The sequence below is a fragment of the Sorex fumeus genome, unplaced genomic scaffold (genome assembly GCF_029834395.1).
Source record: "Sorex fumeus unplaced genomic scaffold, SorFum_2.1 ptg000063l, whole genome shotgun sequence".
Lineage (NCBI taxonomy): Eukaryota > Metazoa > Chordata > Mammalia > Eulipotyphla > Soricidae > Sorex > Sorex fumeus.
In genome coordinates, this window is record NW_026606120.1 from 81,545,130 (window position 1) to 81,564,631 (window position 19,502).

Sequence of the window (19,502 nt, forward strand, 5' to 3'; positions counted from 1 at the left end):
AGAGGGGGCTCCTCATGGTGAGTGTCTGCTCTGTCTGCCGCTCCCAGCAGCACCTGACCTCCACAGCACAGCTGGAAGTGACTCCCTAGCACAAACCCAGGAGTAGCCCTGAGTACCGGGAGTACGGCCCAGAAACAAAAACACACTCTCCCCAACACCCCCACCCCGTGCCAGAAAGAAAAATCTTTTTTCAATACCACCCCCGTACAGTTCTTCACAACCAATCTAGTTTTACTGTGGGTTTCTTTCAGACCCAACATGCTCAAGTACTTTGTTCATTCCTCAAATAATGTTTCTCCAAAGTCTTCGTGACCCTGATATTCTTCTCCTAAATGTATCATTTGTCAGGGGCCCTCTAAAAACCCTCCACTCAATTAACTTTTTTATTCTGCCCACACAAGATAGCACTCAAGACTATCAACTTTTTTCTTGAAGCTATGAAAGGACAAATCCTATTAAATTTCATCAAAAGCATATACAGTAGCAAGAACAGTAACTGCTTTTTTCAACAAAAAGCGGTTGTAATACTTAAGTTAACAGAGTCAAATAATCATTCTAATTGGAGAAGCGGCAAAAGCTTGCTTTCGTGAACATACACTGATTTGTACGCATGCTTGGCTTGAGGAACGGAACATGGTTTTTCTGACAGAAACTACCACGAAAGCCTTGTGTCCACCGGAACTGCTACCAACATGCTTTCTTCGTGGCAGGAGTGGACAAAAACAGAATCAGAGTGTTCGTGAAAAATGTAATGCAAAGGGCCTAGGGAGAGGTCAGCGGCAAAAGCCTCTGCCCTGCACGCCTGAGACCAGCGCGTCTGACCCCTGGCACCGTCTCACACGCCCAAGTGGCTGTGACATCGCCAGCACGCCAACACCAAGCAGGCAAACACTGTGACCAAGTGGGTGTCCTCCCTCACACAAGCAGCCCAGCCATGGAGGCCTCTGGCCGCTGCAACAACGAAAGGGAAAGGAACGGGGATGAACGTAAACACACACTTAGGCCGTTAGGAGCAACTCAGACATGGGGCAACATTTTAATGTTTCGCTCTCACTTAGATTAAGTAGGGGAATAATGGCTCGCAATAAATTCCAAATGTCATTTCTAAACAAGCCCCTGAAGCTGAGAACGAGGAGCCAAGAGCAGAATCGGGTCTGAGGAGCAGCCATGCGGTGTCCAGATGAAACCAGTTTGGCCACTGGCTGTGGGCAGATCCCATTAGATACGGAATGGGAGAGGAGGTGACCACGGATTTGGAGCAGCCTATGGAGGGGCATGAGGACAGGGTCAGGCACACTGGGAGGGCCTGTGAAGGAGAAGCCAGGGGGCAGGTGAAGGGCTTGACTCTCAGCCCAGGACTCCCCACCCCTCCAGCCAATGCTGGTACCCGGAAATGTAGCGCAGCTTAACCAACATCAAGAAACGCTGCCAGAGCCCGCAAGTTTGATGACAGGAAAAGGTGCCAGGAATCTGAGGCACCTGACAGAAAACTCCGGACTGCCTTGGGAGACAAGAGGTAGGCAAGCCAAGGGGCACTGGCGCACAGGAAACGGGAAGGCAAGGCAGGGCCCTGCTTCGCAACAGGAGCTGGACTTCCAGCAGACTCAGGCGACAGATGGAACTAGAGTCGGCAATTTAAGAGAGGAGCTTCAAACAGGCACTGGGGCTGGGCCCAGCAGCACAATGATCTGGAACCAGAATGCCCAGGTTCAAATCCCACTGCCACAACATCTTAACTGTATGATCTGAGATAATTTACTTAACCTCCCTATGCCTCCAACTCTCCATCTAAAATATAGGATAAAAGTCAAAATACTATCATAAGGACTGTGATGTAAAAATATAAAAAGCTCTTGAGTATTAGAATGCAGTGCTCTTATTTTCTTCCTCTTCTTATAAGATGATTATATTTAGCTTAACACAAATCACTTATGTCAGCCAGAGGGTACAATGGGTTTGCCTTGCACATTTGTCTTGCACGTGGCTGACCTAGGTCTTATCCCTGGCACCCCATAAGGTCGCCTGAGCACTGCCAGAAGTAATTCCAGAGCGCAGAGCCAGAAGTAACCCCTGAAGCATCACTGGGTGTGCAGCATCACTAGGTATGTCCCCAAAACAAAAACTATCGTTTCAGGGCCAGAGAGATAATACTGGAGGTCAGATGCTTGCCTTGCGTGCAGCGAACCCCAGTTATCCCCGGCACCATATATGGTTCCCGCAGATGGCCACGGGTCATTTCACTGCACAGAGCCAGAAACAGTCCTTGGGAATCCCAGTATGGCCCAAACCCTGCCCCACTCACCTAGATGACAACATGGCTTTTATGGTGTTCCTCCAACCTATATAAGTGAACACGACACAAATAAAGGCACTGAATGGGAAACGGCATTTCTGTCCAGAGTCAGCTTTCTACCAACACTGTTCAGGGTACCAGCAGTCACTTGCAGCGGGGAGCACCGACACAGACCCGGAGGGCCGGGGAGGGGGTGCGGCACGTCGGCAGCGAGCCATGGAGTCCACCAGTACACAGGCACTGCCAACAGGCACCACAAGGGGGCACTGCCACAGACGCCAGCCAGAGCTCAGCATACATGCAGAATCTCCCCCAGGTGCTCAAACCACCGACACCACTAACAATGGTGTTAACTTTTTTTTGTTTGTTTTTTGATTCTATACAACAAGAATAGTCAAAATGTTACAGCATCAAAGAAATCTTTATTTTGTCTAAAAGGTTCATTAAATTTTCTGTATGCCTTATTATGCATTAAGAAAGACTATGAAGGGCTAAAATAAAAACTTTTAAAGAAAATATATGTAAATGGTTTCACTGTCAAACATACAACTTGTGGGAGGAATTTTGTCAGGATAGAATGACAACCTCAACTTCTAAATTATACACAGACACAGCTTAACTCTTTGGAGCATCTTCAGCATTTTCTCACAGAATGATAAAAAAAGAACCTTACTGTTCAACTTAGAAAAAATTACTTCAGGAGTTAGAGCCATAGTACAGTGGGTAGGGCATATGCCTTGCACACAATTGAGCTGGGTTTGATTCCGGGCGCCCCATATGGTCCCCTGAGCCTGCCAGGAGTAATTCCTGAGCGCAGAGCCAGAAGTAACTCCTGAGCACCACCAGGAGTGGCCTAACACCCCTCCCACCAAAAAAAAATTTTTCATTAATAATCACAAATATATGCACAGACACTTCAAAGGGAACTTCTGGTCTTTCCCCCTGGGGTCACACCTAGAGGTGCTTGGCAGGATCACAGTGTCAGAGACTGGACTCAGGGCCTCGCACAAGCTCGACATCTATCCTTATGCCAAGTCCCTCACCCGAAGGTAACTTTTTCAGTCTGCAGACATGTCATTTTAAAGGTCGGCCGTATATTTAACTACATTTCAAGTGTCTTTTCTCCTGCGAACCCAGTATTCTACCTCCTGACTGATTTATCAAGCAGCATAACATTTTCAAAACACCATTTTCTAAAAATGTTTTTACCTACAATTTTTTTTTTTTGGCTTTTTGGGTCATACCTAGCGATGCACAGAGGTTACTTCTGGCTCTGCACTCAGAATTACTCCTGGCAGTGCTCGGGGGACCATATGGGATGCTGGGGATTGAACCTGGGTCGTCGCGTGAAAGGCAAACGCCCTACCCACTGTACTATAGTTCCAGCCCCCTTACCTCCAATTTTTAAAAGAGTTTAAAAACACTCAATTTAGGGAAGGCCGCCACTTGAGGAGGTGCAAGCAGCCTTATTTAAAAACTGCATTCTCTTTCTCCCCTCACCTAAGATGCACACAAAAATAGTACTTACGATCAAGATGTCGTCATCCTCAACATCTTGACATGAAAAACTATATAAAATGCCTAGAATGTTGGCAGGCACAACTCTGATGGACAATCAACCGCTGCTATTATTCGAGCCTGTCACCAGCCAGACCCACCCACAGCTCCCCAAACCAAGAGCCGGAGCACAGGTTACTGCGTAAAAGAAGCCCCTACACACCTCAAGCCCTCCCTGTCCCCCTTTTCTCTCTCTCACTCAACAAAGCACATTGCTTCTTTTTGACCCAAAAGGGGAGCAATGGGCAGGGCACATGAGGAGCAGAAGGAGCATTTAAAAGGGAGAGGAGGGGCTGGAGCAATAGCACAGCGGGTAGGGCGTTTGTCTTGCATGCAGCCAACATGGCTGACACAGGTTTGATTCCCAGCATCCCATATGGTCCCCCGAGCACCGCCAGGAACAATTCCTGAGCAATTCCTGAGCCAGGAGTAACTCCTGAGCATCGCCGGGTGTGACCCAAAAAGGAAAAAAAAAAAAGGGAGAGGAAAGGGGTTGGAGATGTGGGCCGGTGCCTGAGGGAGGCCCTGCGTTTGACACGTCAAGTATGTGTGAGCACTGTGGCCAAGTGTGCACACCCAGGGGGGCTGCAGCAACGATAAAGGGAAGACGAAGAGTGAAATGGAACATTGGCTAATTTCTAGCCTGCTGTACGATGGGTCAGCAAGACAGAACAGCGGGTAGGCTGGAGACAGTATGCAGCTTCTTTTTTTTTTAAAAAAAGAGGGGGCTGGAGAGATAGCACAGCGGGTAGGGCGTTTGCCTTGCACGCGGCCAAACCGGGTTCAATTCCCAGCGTCCCATGTGGTCCCCTGAGCACCGCCAGGAGTAACTCCTGAGTGCAGAGCCAGGAGTGACACCTGTGCATTGCCAGGTGTTACCCAAAAAGCAAAAAAAGCAAAACAAACAAACAAACAAAAAAACCCAGGGAGATATTTCAAAGGGCTGGAAAGTGTGAGAAGTTTGGCTTGGGTCCCCACCACCCCACCACCACACGATCCCCTGGTCACTGCTGGGAGTGGGCCCCAAAATGAAAGAATGAGTAAAATAGAAAGGGAAAGAAAATAAGGGGGGGGGGTGCATCAACAGCAGAGAACTGACTGAACACTGCTGAAGGACCAGATACCCCGGCCATTTCATCTCCAGACCACAAAAGGTTCCGTCTCTAAGGAAGGTGACCCTAAGGCTGTTGGGACACCAGAGCCGTGTATGAGCAGAAAACAAGACAGAAAACAAGACACTGCCGGGCAGGTGTGCAAGAAAAGATGCAGCGCAATGCCTGGATAGTGCAGCCCCTCCCTGCTGCTCAGCCAATCATCACTCATGCTCCAAGTAGCACATGGGGAGAGATCCCTTGGGGCCACCGGATCAGCTTCAGAGGAAGGACCCCCACAGTGACAGCAAGGAGTTCCGATCAAACAGACTGGAGGGACAGTGCAAGGCCTAGAGCACCTGCCTTGCAGCAAGTGGTCAGACATTCACATCCCCACCGTCTCGCATATGCCCACTTCGCATATGCCCACTACGCATATGCTGACTAAGATTCAGACAGTCCTGTTAGTGGGCATGGTAGCCCGCATGTCTGCAACCCCGGCGCTGCAATCAAGTTTCCAGCCAGGAAGTGTGATTCCAGGCAAACACCAAAACAACCCAAAGAGTGGGCACTCCAGCAGGCACCCATGCAAACGCCACAGCTACAAAGGTATACACAACTGGTGGTGGGAAATGTGCACTGGTGTCCAAATATGAACAACTTTGTAACTGTGTATCTCACTGTGATTCCATTTAAAAAATGATTAAAAAAAAAACTAAAACAACATATACATAAGAGCCAGAAAGGTAGTATAGTGAGTTAGGCAGGCACAGGGTTAATCAGGGTTCAATCACCAGCTCCCCATATGGTCCCCAAGCCATACAGTGATCCCTCAGGACAGAGCCAGGAATAAGGCCCAAGCACCCCAAGGTATTAAGAGATATCTGCACAGCGGTAGGGCGTTTGCCTTGCACGCAGCCAACATGGCCAACCTGAGTTCGATTCCTCCGCCCCTCTCGGAGAGCCCGGCAAGCTACCGAGAGTATCTCGCCCACAGGGCAGAGCCTGGCAAGCTCCCCATGACGTATTCGATATGCCAAACACAGTAACAACAAAGTCTCCAATGTAGACGTTACTGGGCCCGCTCGAGCAAATAGATGATCAACAGGAGGGCCTTTACTTACTTACTTACTTACTGATGATGAAAAAGATAGGCCAAAACAAACACGAGAAAGAAACAACCTAGACAACAACAATCATGAGCACACTCAGACAGAAAAAAGATTATACCAAGAAGCCAGATCCCCAGCTCCAAATAATAATCCCCTGAGCCTCACCAGCGGTGATCCCTGAGCAAAGAGCCAGGAGTAAGCCCTGGCTTACTGAGCACAGTCAGGTATGCCCCAAAAATCCAAAGAAAAAAAAACAAAGTATAGCATGAAACAGAAACAAAACCTCAAAAACAAAAAAGAAAAATTCTAAGAAATAAAGGGGTGGGGACTTGGCAGTGATGTTCTTTTGGTTTGGGTTCAGTTTGGGGGCTGCAACCAGCTGTGCTCAGGGCTTTCTCCTGGCTGTGTGCTCAGGAATCACTCCTGGCAGGCTCCAGGGGACCATTTGGGGTGCCAGGGATCAAAGCTGGGTCAGCTGTATGCAAGGCAAGCACCTTACTGGCTCGACTCACTCTCTGGACCAGAACTAAAGTTTTTATTTATTTTTTTTTCTTTTCATGTGTGTCTGGGATGTATTTCAGGGGTGTCAGGTATGAGTGCTTGTTTCATCACTGGCACTGCAAAAAAAAAAAAATTGGTAAGAACTGAAACTGAGGGGCTGGAGTGATAGCACACTGGGTAGGGCATTTGCCTTGCACACGGCCGACCCAGGTTCTATTCCCAGCATCCCATATGGTTCCCCCCCTCCCCAAGCACTGCTAAGAGTAATTCCTGAATGCAGACCCAGGAGTAACCCCTATGCAACTCCGGGTGTGACCCAAAAAGAAAAAAAAAAACCAAAACAGAAACTGAAACTGAAAGGAGATAGAAAACTAACTGGAGCGGAGACTAGAGGGTTGCTCTAGGCTGAGCACAGGCTTGGCACGTGGGAGTCCCAGACACATTGCAAGCAGGTGCGAAGCTGGGAGCAGACCCTGCGCACCACCAGGTATGGCCCCAAAGTCACAGTAGAGAAACCCTGAGCAGGGGCTGGAGCAATACCACAGTGGGTAGGGTGTTTGCCTTGCACGCAGCCGACCCAGGTTTGATTCCCAGCATCCCATATGGTCCCCCGAGCACGGCCAGGAATGATTCCTGAGTACAAAGCCAGCAGTAACCCCTGACCCAAAAAGAGAAACCCTGAGCAAACAAAACACAGAATCCACAAAGAAGACAAAAGGACAATAAGAAGAAGAAATATTTTTTAAATCATTTAAAACATTGAGCAAACAAAACAAATAATCCACCAAGGAGAAAAAAAAGGACAAAAAGTATTTTTAAAATCATAAAGCCAAAATTCAACCAAATAATAGCTCCAGATAAATACAAGAGAGAAAAAGAAGTCAAGATAAGCAACCAGAACCCAAACTCAGGCGCCATTTGGAAGTCCCCACAGGGCCAGGGCGACAGCTCAAGAGGCTGGAAGTCAGACTGTGTGTGTGGGAGCTCGGTTCAACCTAGAATCACATAACCCCGGGGAGCAATTCGTGGTCCCCAAGCACTGCGCCAGGTGTGCCCCCCCCCAAAGGAAGTGCCCCTCAAATGAACATCCAATGGATGAAAACAGACCCCACACATCTGGAGAACACTTGTGACCAGAGAAAGATTCTGTAAACTTCCGGGTAAGCTTCCAAACCTCTCACATGCGAAAAACAGTAACTCAGAATACAGTTAGATTTCTCAAGAGGGGAGCTGCAAGAAAATAACTGCACAGCATTCTGGAAATCTGGATTATCCTGTGCCAACTTTATGAATTAGGAGGAACCTGGCAGAGCGCTCTCTCTCTCTCTCTCTCTCTCTCTCTCTCTCTGCCTGGCTGGGTCTGCCCACAAGTTTATGAAGACCCTGCCCTTCTCTTTCATTGTATCCCACCCAAGACTATTTTTTTACAGGAGGCTTCCCTGAAGTACCCAAGGCTGACTCGTGATACTTGGTCAGTTGAGTGTGGGCCAGGCTGTAGTTAGTGTCACCAGGGAAAACACAGTGGGGATTGAGGGTGGCGGAGGGCGTGTGGGGCTGGGGACCAAGTATGTGGTGCTGGGCAACCTCAGGGTCTTGTACATCACAGCCACACGCTATTCTGCTTTCAGCTATCTATGTCCCTCACACAAAAAGATTTTATCTGTTCCAGCTCTGAGAGCTCAAAGAAGGCTTGACTTATTTATTCAGCAGTTATTATTTTGTAGGATCACAAATCATACTCAGGCCATGCAGGCTACATGCTCCAGCACTGAAGACTGAAGCTGAAAATAAAGGTACCACACCTTTACACCGTGTGGCCACATTTTCACAAGATACCCAAGACCAGGGCCACATGGTGCCACTCCGGAAACCCTCCCTCCATCCGACCCGCCCCACTGACCCGAAACCCTCAGGAGCAGGAAGGCAGAAGTCAGACCACGAACCTGAAGCCAGTGAGGACAGAACTAATCTTCCTGTAGGTGGTTTGTTCTAGCTGCTCTAATCTATATATACAGATGAATTAAAGCTAAAAGAGAAGGAAGAGGGGCGGGAGCAATAGCACAGTGGGCAGGGCGTTTGCCTTGCACTCCGCCGACCCAGGTTCAATTTCCAGCATCCCTTATGGTTCCCTGAGCACTGCCAGGAGTAACCCCTGTGCATCGCTGGGTATGACCCAAAAAGAAAAAAAAAAAAAAAAAAAAAAAAAGGAAAAGGAAAAGGAAAAGGAAAGAAAGAAGCAAGAAAATCCTAACATCAAGGTGAAGCTGAAGATCAAGTTTTATTGGACTAAAACCAGGAAAGGACCCAACAGTGGATTTCCACTTAAAAACTTCTATTTTCTCCTCACCTGACCACTGAATACCATGTTCTGCACTTTTTAAAAGTACCTGTCAGTCTTTGTAATTTCTAAAGACTGCTTTAATGCATATATCCTCCAAAGGACTTTTATTTCCCATTACCCCACCACCACCGTCACACACTCATCATTAAGCCATAGTAACTGGCTAATTTTAAACCCACGAGACCAAAAATTAAGACCATATTTACTCACATTATGAGTCTTCGGTTTAAGAACCAGTATTTCCTCCGACTTCTGTCGTAGCCGATAGGTTCGTGTCGAATATATGGTTTGTTTTTTTGGATTTCAGCAACACAGTCAGTCACACCAGGCACCTTGTGTGCGACACAGACCTCACACTGCCATTCATCCTCGGGCACCTCCTCCAGAGGCGGCTTCACACACTCCAAATGGTAGACGGCCGAACACGTCTCACAGCAAAGCAGGTCCCCAAGTTTGTGACAGACCCGACAATGGTCGTCGTACTGAATCACCCCTTCCGACATCAGTTCCTCGCGGGCTATATTGGTGGTGAGAAACTGATCGACCAAGAACTGCAGGACTTTGATCTTGTTCTCCACGGGTCCGTACGGGTAGTCCTCTGCCTCTTGGAAAGGAAGAACGTGGTGGTACTCCCGGTCGCTCTCGCAGTACACCCGCAGCACCTCCGGCCACGTCATCCCGTCGATGAAATAGAGCGTGGAGTTCACACTGTCCTTCAGGTCAGCGGGCCCGAAGGTGGTGTTGGAGGTGTCCTCTTCCCGCAGGACCGCTTTCAAAAGGACGACGTGCATCTCCGCCATGAGGGTGCACTGCTCCTGGCTCACCAGGGCCGCACAGAAGTCCTCAAAGCGGAAAGGCGACAACCGCAGGACAGTGCCAAAGTTCCGCAGTACCTCATAGATGGCAATGACATTCATTATATGCTCGTTAGGCACCATTAGATCCTCTGAGGACTTGGGGAATTCAAGAGGCGGGATGTCCTTCTCTTCCAATATTGGAGATCGAGGCCGATGGACTCTTGGTTTTCGCCTACCTATAAATACAGAAATAGCAGAATTACAAATCCATATACCACGCAATTTATAAAAAAGTATTTTTCCAGGTTTCCCTAGTTAGACATACACCTCAAATACATATACATACACAAATACACACACAAATATAGATTTTATGTATCTACATACATATATATACACACACATATATATGCTTCAATTTATTGAGCAGTTGTCAGCTAAAATAAGTCATTATTTTGTTTAATTTTTAATCTTTAGAGAATCTAAATTTAGGGGACCAGAGACATAGTACAATGGGTAGGACACATGCCTTGCATTTGACCCACCCCGGGTTGTGTCCTTGGCATCCCATATAGTCCCTGAGTAACACCCGGCGTGACCTCTAAGTGTAGAGTCAGGAGTAAGCCCTGCACTCCACCGGGTGTGGCCCCAAACACCCCTCGCCCTCCCCCAAACTCGAAGTTTTCCCATTATATTCCAAACCAGAAGGGAAATCTTAAATTATAGTCATCTCTGAATTACCTAGAATTAAATGGCTTACAGGTAACCATTAAAAACACTGGAGCACGTTAATGAAAGATCTAACAGAACACGAGTGAGACAAACATCTCTGTGTAAGATCACAGGCCCCAGAGGCCTCCCGCTGAGAGAACTGTCGTGCCCCCGACAACGTTTGTGCCGCAGCACCCCCGTCCTCTGAGACAGAGCCCTGCAGTGGGAGCACAGGGCCGGATGGGCCAGGAAGGAAGAGGGAAGGAAGGAGAGGATGCTGTAGGGGAGTAGGCCGGGCTCCCAGACTGCAAGGGGAGGACAAGGCAGGCCAGGAGGGGAGAACTCTCCACAGCAGCAGACACTGGATTAGAATGGTTTTACCAGTCTGTAAGGCAATTGTAGGTGCTTACTACCCTACTGAGGAAATACCATGTCCTGGAGTACTTGCTCTGCCCGCCAGGACACAATCCACACGGCACGTGAGATAGTGTGAAAACACACCTATTTCACCGACTCCGAGGACAAGCCTGTGAAGGGCTGTGGGAAGCCCTGCCGCGCGAGCAGGACAGGCTGCGAGGGCCTAGGACGGGGCTCAGAGGGCACAGTGGGCACAGCACCCGCCTTCTGTGCCTGAGGCCACAGTTCAGTCCTCACTGTCCCACAGCGGTGCCACTGTGACCTCCAGGAAGCAGCCCAACCAAGAGGACAAGCCCCGGCACGGGAACAGCAACAATGTAAAGGGAACGGAAAAAAATGAACGGTGGAAACACATGTCTTCACTGCCGCTTTTATGCCATCACTACGATTATCGTTTCCAATGATGTTTAACCATGGAAATTTTATTTTCCACATCAGAAATAATCATGCAAGATCAACACTAAAGTTATTGTGCACAATTAAGTTCTATTAACTCTGAGTAGCTGTTACCGCGGAACTGCCTCCTCCCTCCCTGATTCCTGTTCCTGCTCTTATTATCTTGCATCAGGAAGGAAAAAGTGTGCCGAACAATATGGAAGATGGATATTTTTAATTACGAAAGCACCACAAATATTCGTTCCCTGAAAATCAGCACGTTCCCCAAATTATACGGCCATCCCTTTCTCTGAAGAAGTTCAAAGTGGATCAACCTGAGCCCGACACGGCTGGGGGCCAAAAAAGAAGTGTCCTGGCTCACAGAAAATCTCACTGTCCACAGGAGCAGTTCTCAGAGTCCACGGATTCCCATCAGAGAATTAAACCACAGCCTCACAGCACACCAGCAAGCATCATATGGACAATCTGGCCCAGTTCTCTGTCTAGGGGAATTACTTGGGACACCCTCACACGTACGTGCGTGAGAAAAAGCAGAAAAGAAAGAAAAGGGAAGGAAGGTCCTTAGCAGAATGAACTGAACCTAGAGGATTGCCCCCAGACGACAAAACGATGGATAGGCACAGGCCCTATGGTCCTCTCTACAAAATGCCATATAGCAAGTCCAGGCAAGGCAAGGCCAGAAACCCAGCCCTATTCAGCCAGGCTGGGGATGTCTGCTTCTTTTTCCAACAATATATGAGGGCTGTGCAGATTTTCGGAGAACTGGGGCATGTATAGAAAAGTCAGGGAAACTTCTTGGGCTTTGGGGCACAAATGAACGGGACAGAAGGGAACACATCGAAGCCAGAGCACCCACTGAACTCGCCTGAGACTCGGAGGCCGAGAGGACAGTGGGGAGGGTGTTCACTATGCATGCACGCGGCTGATCTGGGCTCAAACCTGGCATCCCACATGGTCCCCCTCGCCAGGAGTAATTTCTGAGTGCAGAACCAGGAGAGCCTGCACACTGCCGGTGTGACTCCAAAACAAAAATGAAACAAAGACCTAGACTCAGAGTCCAACTGCAAGGCCAGAATAGAGGGAACATGACTTTACGAAGGAGATCAACAGATACGGAATATTCTACCACGCCCCTGAGGTTTAACTGTGGTACCACTTCCTCCAAAAGATAACTGGGCTCTTTTTCCTTCTTCACTGCCTAGGCTCTTTTTCCTTCTTCACTGCCTTTTTTCCAGCACGATGTTACCCTGTAATTGATCTTTTCTTGTCTACTCATCTCTCCAACTGAATACTCCACCCTAGTGCCAAGGAAAGACTGGCAGGGCCAGAGAGTCCAGGAGATGAGGCGCTTGCTTTATACACAAATGATCTCAGTTCAATCCTTAGCCCCACCTATGGTCTGAGCACAGAGCTATGAATGGACTATAAGCATTGCCCTGTGGCCACAAACACACCCTCTCAAAAAAAAAAAAAAAAGGAAGGGGAAAATTGGCATATTTCACTGTAAGCATTTGCCCAGAATTACTCCCTTCTCTTCCTTCTTTTATTGGGGGGTTGGGGGAAGGGTGCTGGGGCGGCATACCGGGCGGTGCTCAGGAACTATACACAATGCCAGGAATCAAACTGCAGTTGGCCATCTGCAAGATGGGAAGAGCCGTATCTCCTACACTGTCTTTCTGTAGCCCAAGACTCATTCTCTTTCAAAATTGAATTTCTCTCAAACCTCATTACTCTGGCTTCTCGTGGTCACTGGGATGACACATGATGAAGTAAAAATCTTTGCCTGGATGTATGTGCCAAAGGACAGGTGCTCTGATGTCAAGAGAGGAACGCTGAGCTGTTTCTTTCCATGAAGTGGCCAGTTACTGTCCTGGTTCATCCTCAACCCCTTTACCTCCTCCTCAAGGAAGAAGGGAGAAGGACTACACAGATTTCTGTCCCACTTAAGGGAACAAGTTGGTTTCCTGTCATTTTCAAGTAAGAATACAGGCTAAATATAATAGTGGCTAAGGCTGTATACAGAATTTTTTAATAATAAAAATTATGGCAAACTCACCTTTCAAAGGCTATCAAAGACAGCAGGTAACATTTTAAAAGACAAGCCAAGGGGCTGAAGCCTTGCAATGGGTTCAATCTCAGGTACCACATACAGTACTCCAAGCACTGCCAAGGTAAACCTTGGGCACAGCTGGTTTGGTTTTGGGGTTTTGGGGGGACAGTGCTTTTTGAGGCCACCCCCAGCCATTTCAGGGATTACCCCTGGCTCTACACTCAGAAGTAACTCCTGGTAGTGCTCAGGGGGCCATATAGGATGCCCAGGATTGAGCCCCGCTCAGCTGCGTGCAAGGCAAACCGACCTCCCCGCTGTATTATCACTCCAGTCCCAAACAGCACTATTTTGCAAGGTAAAACAGAAATATTGTCTGATTTTAAAGAATCCATTTTCACACAACCTTAAAGATGTTGGCTATTGTTTGGAGTTGTTTAGCTTTTGCATTTATATTTGTGGTTTTGAGGCACACCACGTGGTGCCCAGGAACTATTCCCAGCTTGGTGCTTTGGGCAACATGAAGTGCAAGGGATCAAACCTGGGCTTTCAGCATGCAAAGAATACATTCAACCCGTAAAGAGTGCTTTTTTTCACTGTTCATTTAGCTTCATATGAAGCTACAGTCCGTTAATTTCCAAGTAGTTTTCAAGAAAAAAAAATGATTTCCTCCTACACCTACTGCCTAAAGAAAATAAACAAAAAATCTCTAAGGAATCTAGGATATAGCTCAGTGGGAGAATGCATGGTTCAATGTTTCAGAGGCCCTGAACTCAATCCCGGCACCAAATAATAAAGCAACTTAAAAAACTAAAAAGAATCAATGCAAACCTCCAGACTTTTCAGAAAAAGGCAAAGTAAAACTACAATGAGAAACAATTTCTTTTTCTTTTAACAAATTGTATGTTTTTTTCCTCCCCTTTTATGTTGTTACAACCACCAGGGGTCACCACACTTGGCGGTTAGTGCTGGATGGGGCTTGCGCACTGGTTTCATCCCTGTCTGCAGGCTTGCTCACCAGGGAGCATACTCTTCGGTTTGAGCTGTGGTGCTTGCACGTGGCTATGGCACCACAAAACCCGCACGTTGCCCTGTGTCCCTGGAATCACACACAGCCACACGGAGGCAGTGCTGGGAATCAAGTGAGAGGTCACGCACATGCAAGGCACCTGCCCTGTCACTCACTGAGCTATTCCCTGCACCCAGCAACAGCATTTCATTACCACCAAACCTCTGGAAAGAACACAGAATGCAGAAGCACGGGGGTCTCATCAGAGCGACCAGCATGCACGGACCACCCCTCTGGGGACTGTCCACTTCACCCAGAGAGTTTGGTTTGCACAGTTACCCGTGACCCAAAATAAGAAATATACATCTCAATACAATGGCTTTTCAAAATACTACTCCCACTATATCTCTTGTATTACTATCTTCTCTTCTAATATATCACCTATTGAAATATTTCCACTTTTTAAACAAGCTGGATAATAACAAGAGCCCGGCAAGCTACCGAGAGTATTCGATATGCCAGACACAGTAACAACAAAGTCTCCAATGGAGACGTTACTGGGCCCGCTCGAGCAAATCGACGATCAATGGGAGGGCCTTGATTGATTGATTTGAATATAAAAAAGTTTGAAAAAAACAAGCTGGATGGAAGGCCAGAGAGATAGTACAGGAGTAAGGTGCTTGCTTTGCACGTGGCCAACCTCAGTTAGATCCTTGGTATTGTATATGGTCCCCTACCTCCACCCCCAGCACCATCAGTAATGATCTGAGCATAGGGCCAGGAATAAGCTCTGAGCACCACCGGGTAGGGCCCCCAAATCCCAAAATTTATAATAATAGACAGGCATCATCATCATCATCATCATCATCATCATCATCATCATCCAGTAATAAACAGGCTTGATACAGCTCCTAGTTTGAAAAACACTTCTCCAAAAGAAACTTCCCTTAAGCATATGCGGAACAACAAGCACTGTTTATAAAACTAAACAGTCAAGTTGGAAACAACCAAATCGTCCACCCATAGGAGAAATGTTAAACTGTGGCATAGTCACTTGGGAGAATTGCACAACGCAGTATTAAATAATCGAGGACAATACACATCAGCATAGATGAATCTTATACTGCAGGGAGGGCTGGAGAGAGCGCTCAACAGTAGGAGCACATGCTCTGCAGGTATGAGGCCTGGGGTATACCCTGACACCACCATTCCTAGCTCCACACATGCCAGCAGTGAGCCTTAAGTAGAGCCAGAAGTAGCCCTGAGTTCTACCAAGTATGGCCCCAAAACAAACCAAAACTTTAGATGCTGCCTTGAAACAGTCGTGCTTAAAACTGAAAGAGTAGCAAAAACCAAACTGCGAACTGTTAATAAAAGTAAGATCTCAAACTGCAACCCAAGGTGACAGCAACTCAGGTGAGGCTCAGTGATCAGTATTCTCATCTGCATCCCCAGGTAATTCTGGTCTGCGACCAAGTTCAAAAATGACTGCTTCACAGAATTCGTTATTTCCCCCAACCACGCAGAAAGCAGAGCTCGAGAGCTCTGGCAGAACTCAGGCAAAGTAAGCGGGTGCCTCCATTGGCTTGATGAGAACGAGACTCGTGTGAAAGACAGACACTGAAAGCTAATCCAAGCCAATTAGAAACGCTGAGGAAGGAAAGCAGTCTGCTAATTCACAGTGTGGTTCCCAAAGAGAATCTATCAATGAATCTTCATTACCCAGGTTAGGTTAGGAATCTGAATAGTAGAGAGTCTCACCCACTTGACAAATAGTGCCTTAGCAGGAGAACTGCATTACAATATATACTTTCTTAAAATGACCTGGCAGGGCTGGAGCGATAGCACAGCGGCTAGGGCATTTGCCTTGCACGTGGCCAACCTGGGTTCGATTCCCGGCACCCCATATGGTCCCCTGAGCACCGCCAGGAGTGATTCCTGAGTGCAGAGTTAGGAGTAACCCCTGAGCATCACTGAGTGCGACCCAAACAGCCAAAATAATAAATTAAAATTAAAAATAAAAAAATGACCCAGCAGTCATTGAGGACAAACTTCTTATTCACTTGTATTCATAGAAGGGAGGCTCTACAGGGATGGTCTGCTCTCCAAGACCGAACACCAGGCCCTGTTGGTGCTCAGGGTCCCTTTGTATATGTCCTGGATTTTTTGTATGTTAGTTTTGGGTACACATCATGCAGTAGCTTAGTCCTGGTTCCATGTTCAGGGCTCACTCGTGGTGGGGGGTGGAGAATGAATCAAACCCAGCTCATACATCACCTGCTGTATTAGCTCTTGGGATTGACCCATGCCCCACTCCCGTCTTTGGGTGCCAAGGGTACAGTCACGGCATCTGCTCCATCACTGAGCATGCGACACTTTGTTTCCTTTAAAAAATAAAGAGGGGAAGGGCTGGAGCAATAGCACAGCGGGTAGGGCATTTGCCTTGCATACGGCCGACCCAGGTTCGATTCCCAACATCCATATGGTCCCCCGAGCACTGCCAGGAGTAATTCCTGAGTGCATGAGCCAGGAGTAACTCCTGTGCATCACCGTGTGTGACCCAAAGAGCAAAAAAATAAATAAAAATAAAGAGGGGTGGCTGGAGCGACAGTGTAGCGGGTAGGGCATTTGCCTTGCACACAGCTGACCCAGCGCCCCATGTGGTTCCCCAAGTCCGCCAGGAGTGATCCCTGAGTGCAGAGCCAGAGCACCGCAGGGTGAGGCCCAAAACCAAAGTAATAATAATAATAATAATAATAATAATAATAATAATAACGAAGGGGGAGAAAACTCTCATCTAGGGCTAGAAATTTGGCTCAATCCACATCACCGCCCCCAATTTTTGTTTTTTAATTAAAAAGACAACTTGCCAATACATTTTTTTTTCTTTTTGGGTCACACCCGGCGATGCTCGGGGGTTACTCCTGGCTTTGCACTGAGGAATCACTCCTGGCAGTGCTCGGGGGAACATATGGGATGCTGGGAATCGAACCTGGGTCGGCCACATGCAAGGCAAACACCCTACCCAGTGTGCTATTGCTCCAGCCCAGCCAATACATTTTAAATAAATGTGTCTTAATTTGCTAAAGTGCCAAGAAATCCTAGACCTTTTCCAGGCACTGATCAAATGTCCTTTGTCCTCTCCCTCTCCGATACTCTGTACGGTCTCCCTTATAGATGAGCACAGCTAGATTACAAGTCAAATATTCATTTTGTTTTGTTCTGTTTGGAGGCCACACCCAGCAACGCTCAGGGCCTACTCCTCCTTGGCTCAGGGGACCATATGGGAAGCCGGGGATCAAACCAGGTCGGCTGAGTGCAAGGCAAGTGCCTTAACCCACTGTACTATCCCTCTGGCCCTGTAGTTCAAGTAAATAAATTCTTATGCTCCCCAGCTTATTAGCTTCTATAGAACACAGATCTGCCTTTAGTTACTGTAGTTACTAGAAAAGTGTGCTTGACTACTGACACCCGAAAGTTAAAATGCCTTGCTGAGAGTGGAGGTTAGGGTTAAGTTAATCCAAGATTAAAATCCAGGTGCTGTGAGACCACCGTGCACATGGCCCATCTGGGTTCAATCCCTGGCACCCCACATTGTTCCCCTGTGCACCGCTGGGTGTGCCCACCCACCCAGCCACGCCACCGCCCCCACCCCCCAAATCCAAGTGTCACTGTAGATCTTAGGTGGTCCATAAATTGTTACTGTAGAGGCCAAAGAGACAGTATAGCAGGTAAGGTACTTGCCTTGTATGTAGACAACCAGGGATCCGATCCCCAGCACCACATCTAGTTCCCCAAGTCCTGACAGGGGTAAGCCCAAGCACTTAGCTAAGAGCAAACCCTGAGCACCATCAGGTATACCCCAAGTCAAAAATAAGATCAACAACAAAAATTATTACAGCAGTGGGATGAATAGTCATCGGATAAGGCACTTGCCTTGTACATGGTTGACTGGCGTTTGGTCCCCAGTATCCCACTTGATCCCCAGAGCTTGCCAGTAGGAATAAGCCCTGAGCACTGCCAGGAATGGCCCCCAAAAATAAAATAAATTGGAAAAAAAAGGAAAGGGGGTGAGCAGGAGGGGAGGGAGAGACGAAGAGGGGGAGAGGGAGAGAGAGAAAAAAGTGCAGCTAAAAGAACTTTGAAAACAAAAAAGAACTTTGAAAACAAAAATTTTAATTGGACAATTCACATGACCTCACTAGACTATTAACTACAGAACTGTAACTACAAGACAGTAACCAACAGGTACCTTTGTGACCAGACTGCCAAGATGGCCTATCCTAAGTACACACAACGGTGCCCAGTCAACCTGCCCACTGCCCTCAACCCCACAGACTACAACCCACCTCCAGAAGCCCCGCAAGTGCAAGCAGTCTACACAGAAGTAGCCACATCGGATAAGGACTCCAGCCTGCCTTGAACTAATGTGTCCCAGTTTCAGATCCATTCCCAAGACCTTACATGCAAGGTGTTGTTTTCAATTAGGCCCTTCTTATGTGTAATATTTTAATTTTTTTATGTTCCGGGGCCACATCCAGCTTGCTTAGGTCATACTCCTAGCTTGACCCTCAGGGGTCTCTACTGGCGGGGTTCTGGAGACCCTACATGGTGCTGGAGATCAAACCTGGGCCTGCTGTGTGCAAGGCAAATTCCCACCTGCTGTACTATTGCTCCAGCATCCTGGTACAATGTTTTCAAAACTAACAGGAAGATTGGGGCTGGGAGCAATAGTACAGAAGGAAGGGTACTTGCCTTGCATACAGTCGACCAGGGTTCGATCCCAGCACCTCATAAGGTTCCCCGACGCCAACAAGCAAAGAGTCAGGAATAAGTCCTGAGCACAGCCAGTGTGACTCAAACACCATCCCCCACCAAAAAACAAAAAGAACACCTTACAGAGGTTCACCTGACACTGATTCAGAAAACTGGATCAAACATTTAGTCTAACAATGACTGTATTACTGTTTACATAAATCTTCTATTACTCACTTTAAACATACACACACACACACACACACACACACAGCAATCAAGCTTGAAGCAAAACGAAAGAGGTCCCCACCAAAGGACAGACAGAGATCATCCGTTGAGAAAGACACAAATATATTTGTTTATATTTTGACCAGGCTGGAGCAATAACATAGCCAGTAGGATGTTTGCCTTGCACGGGGCCGGGTCGGCCAACCTGGGTTTGATTCCTCTGCCCCTCTCGGAAAGCCCGGCAAGC

The 19,502-nt window shown here is 47.7% G+C and overlaps 1 protein-coding gene across 7 annotated transcripts in view; it reads right to left on the reverse strand.

The window, feature by feature from the left end:
• The window catches only part of BPTF (bromodomain PHD finger transcription factor), a 144,674-nt gene that overhangs the window by 97,364 nt on the left and 27,808 nt on the right, over nucleotides 1-19,502 (reverse strand). For all 7 annotated transcript variants that reach the window (XM_056128069.1, XM_056128068.1, XM_056128067.1 and 4 more), the window contains exon 2: nucleotides 9,106-9,928. In XM_056128069.1, coding sequence (XP_055984044.1) covers nucleotides 9,106-9,928 — 823 coding nt within the window. The remainder of the gene's footprint in view (nucleotides 1-9,105; nucleotides 9,929-19,502) is intronic.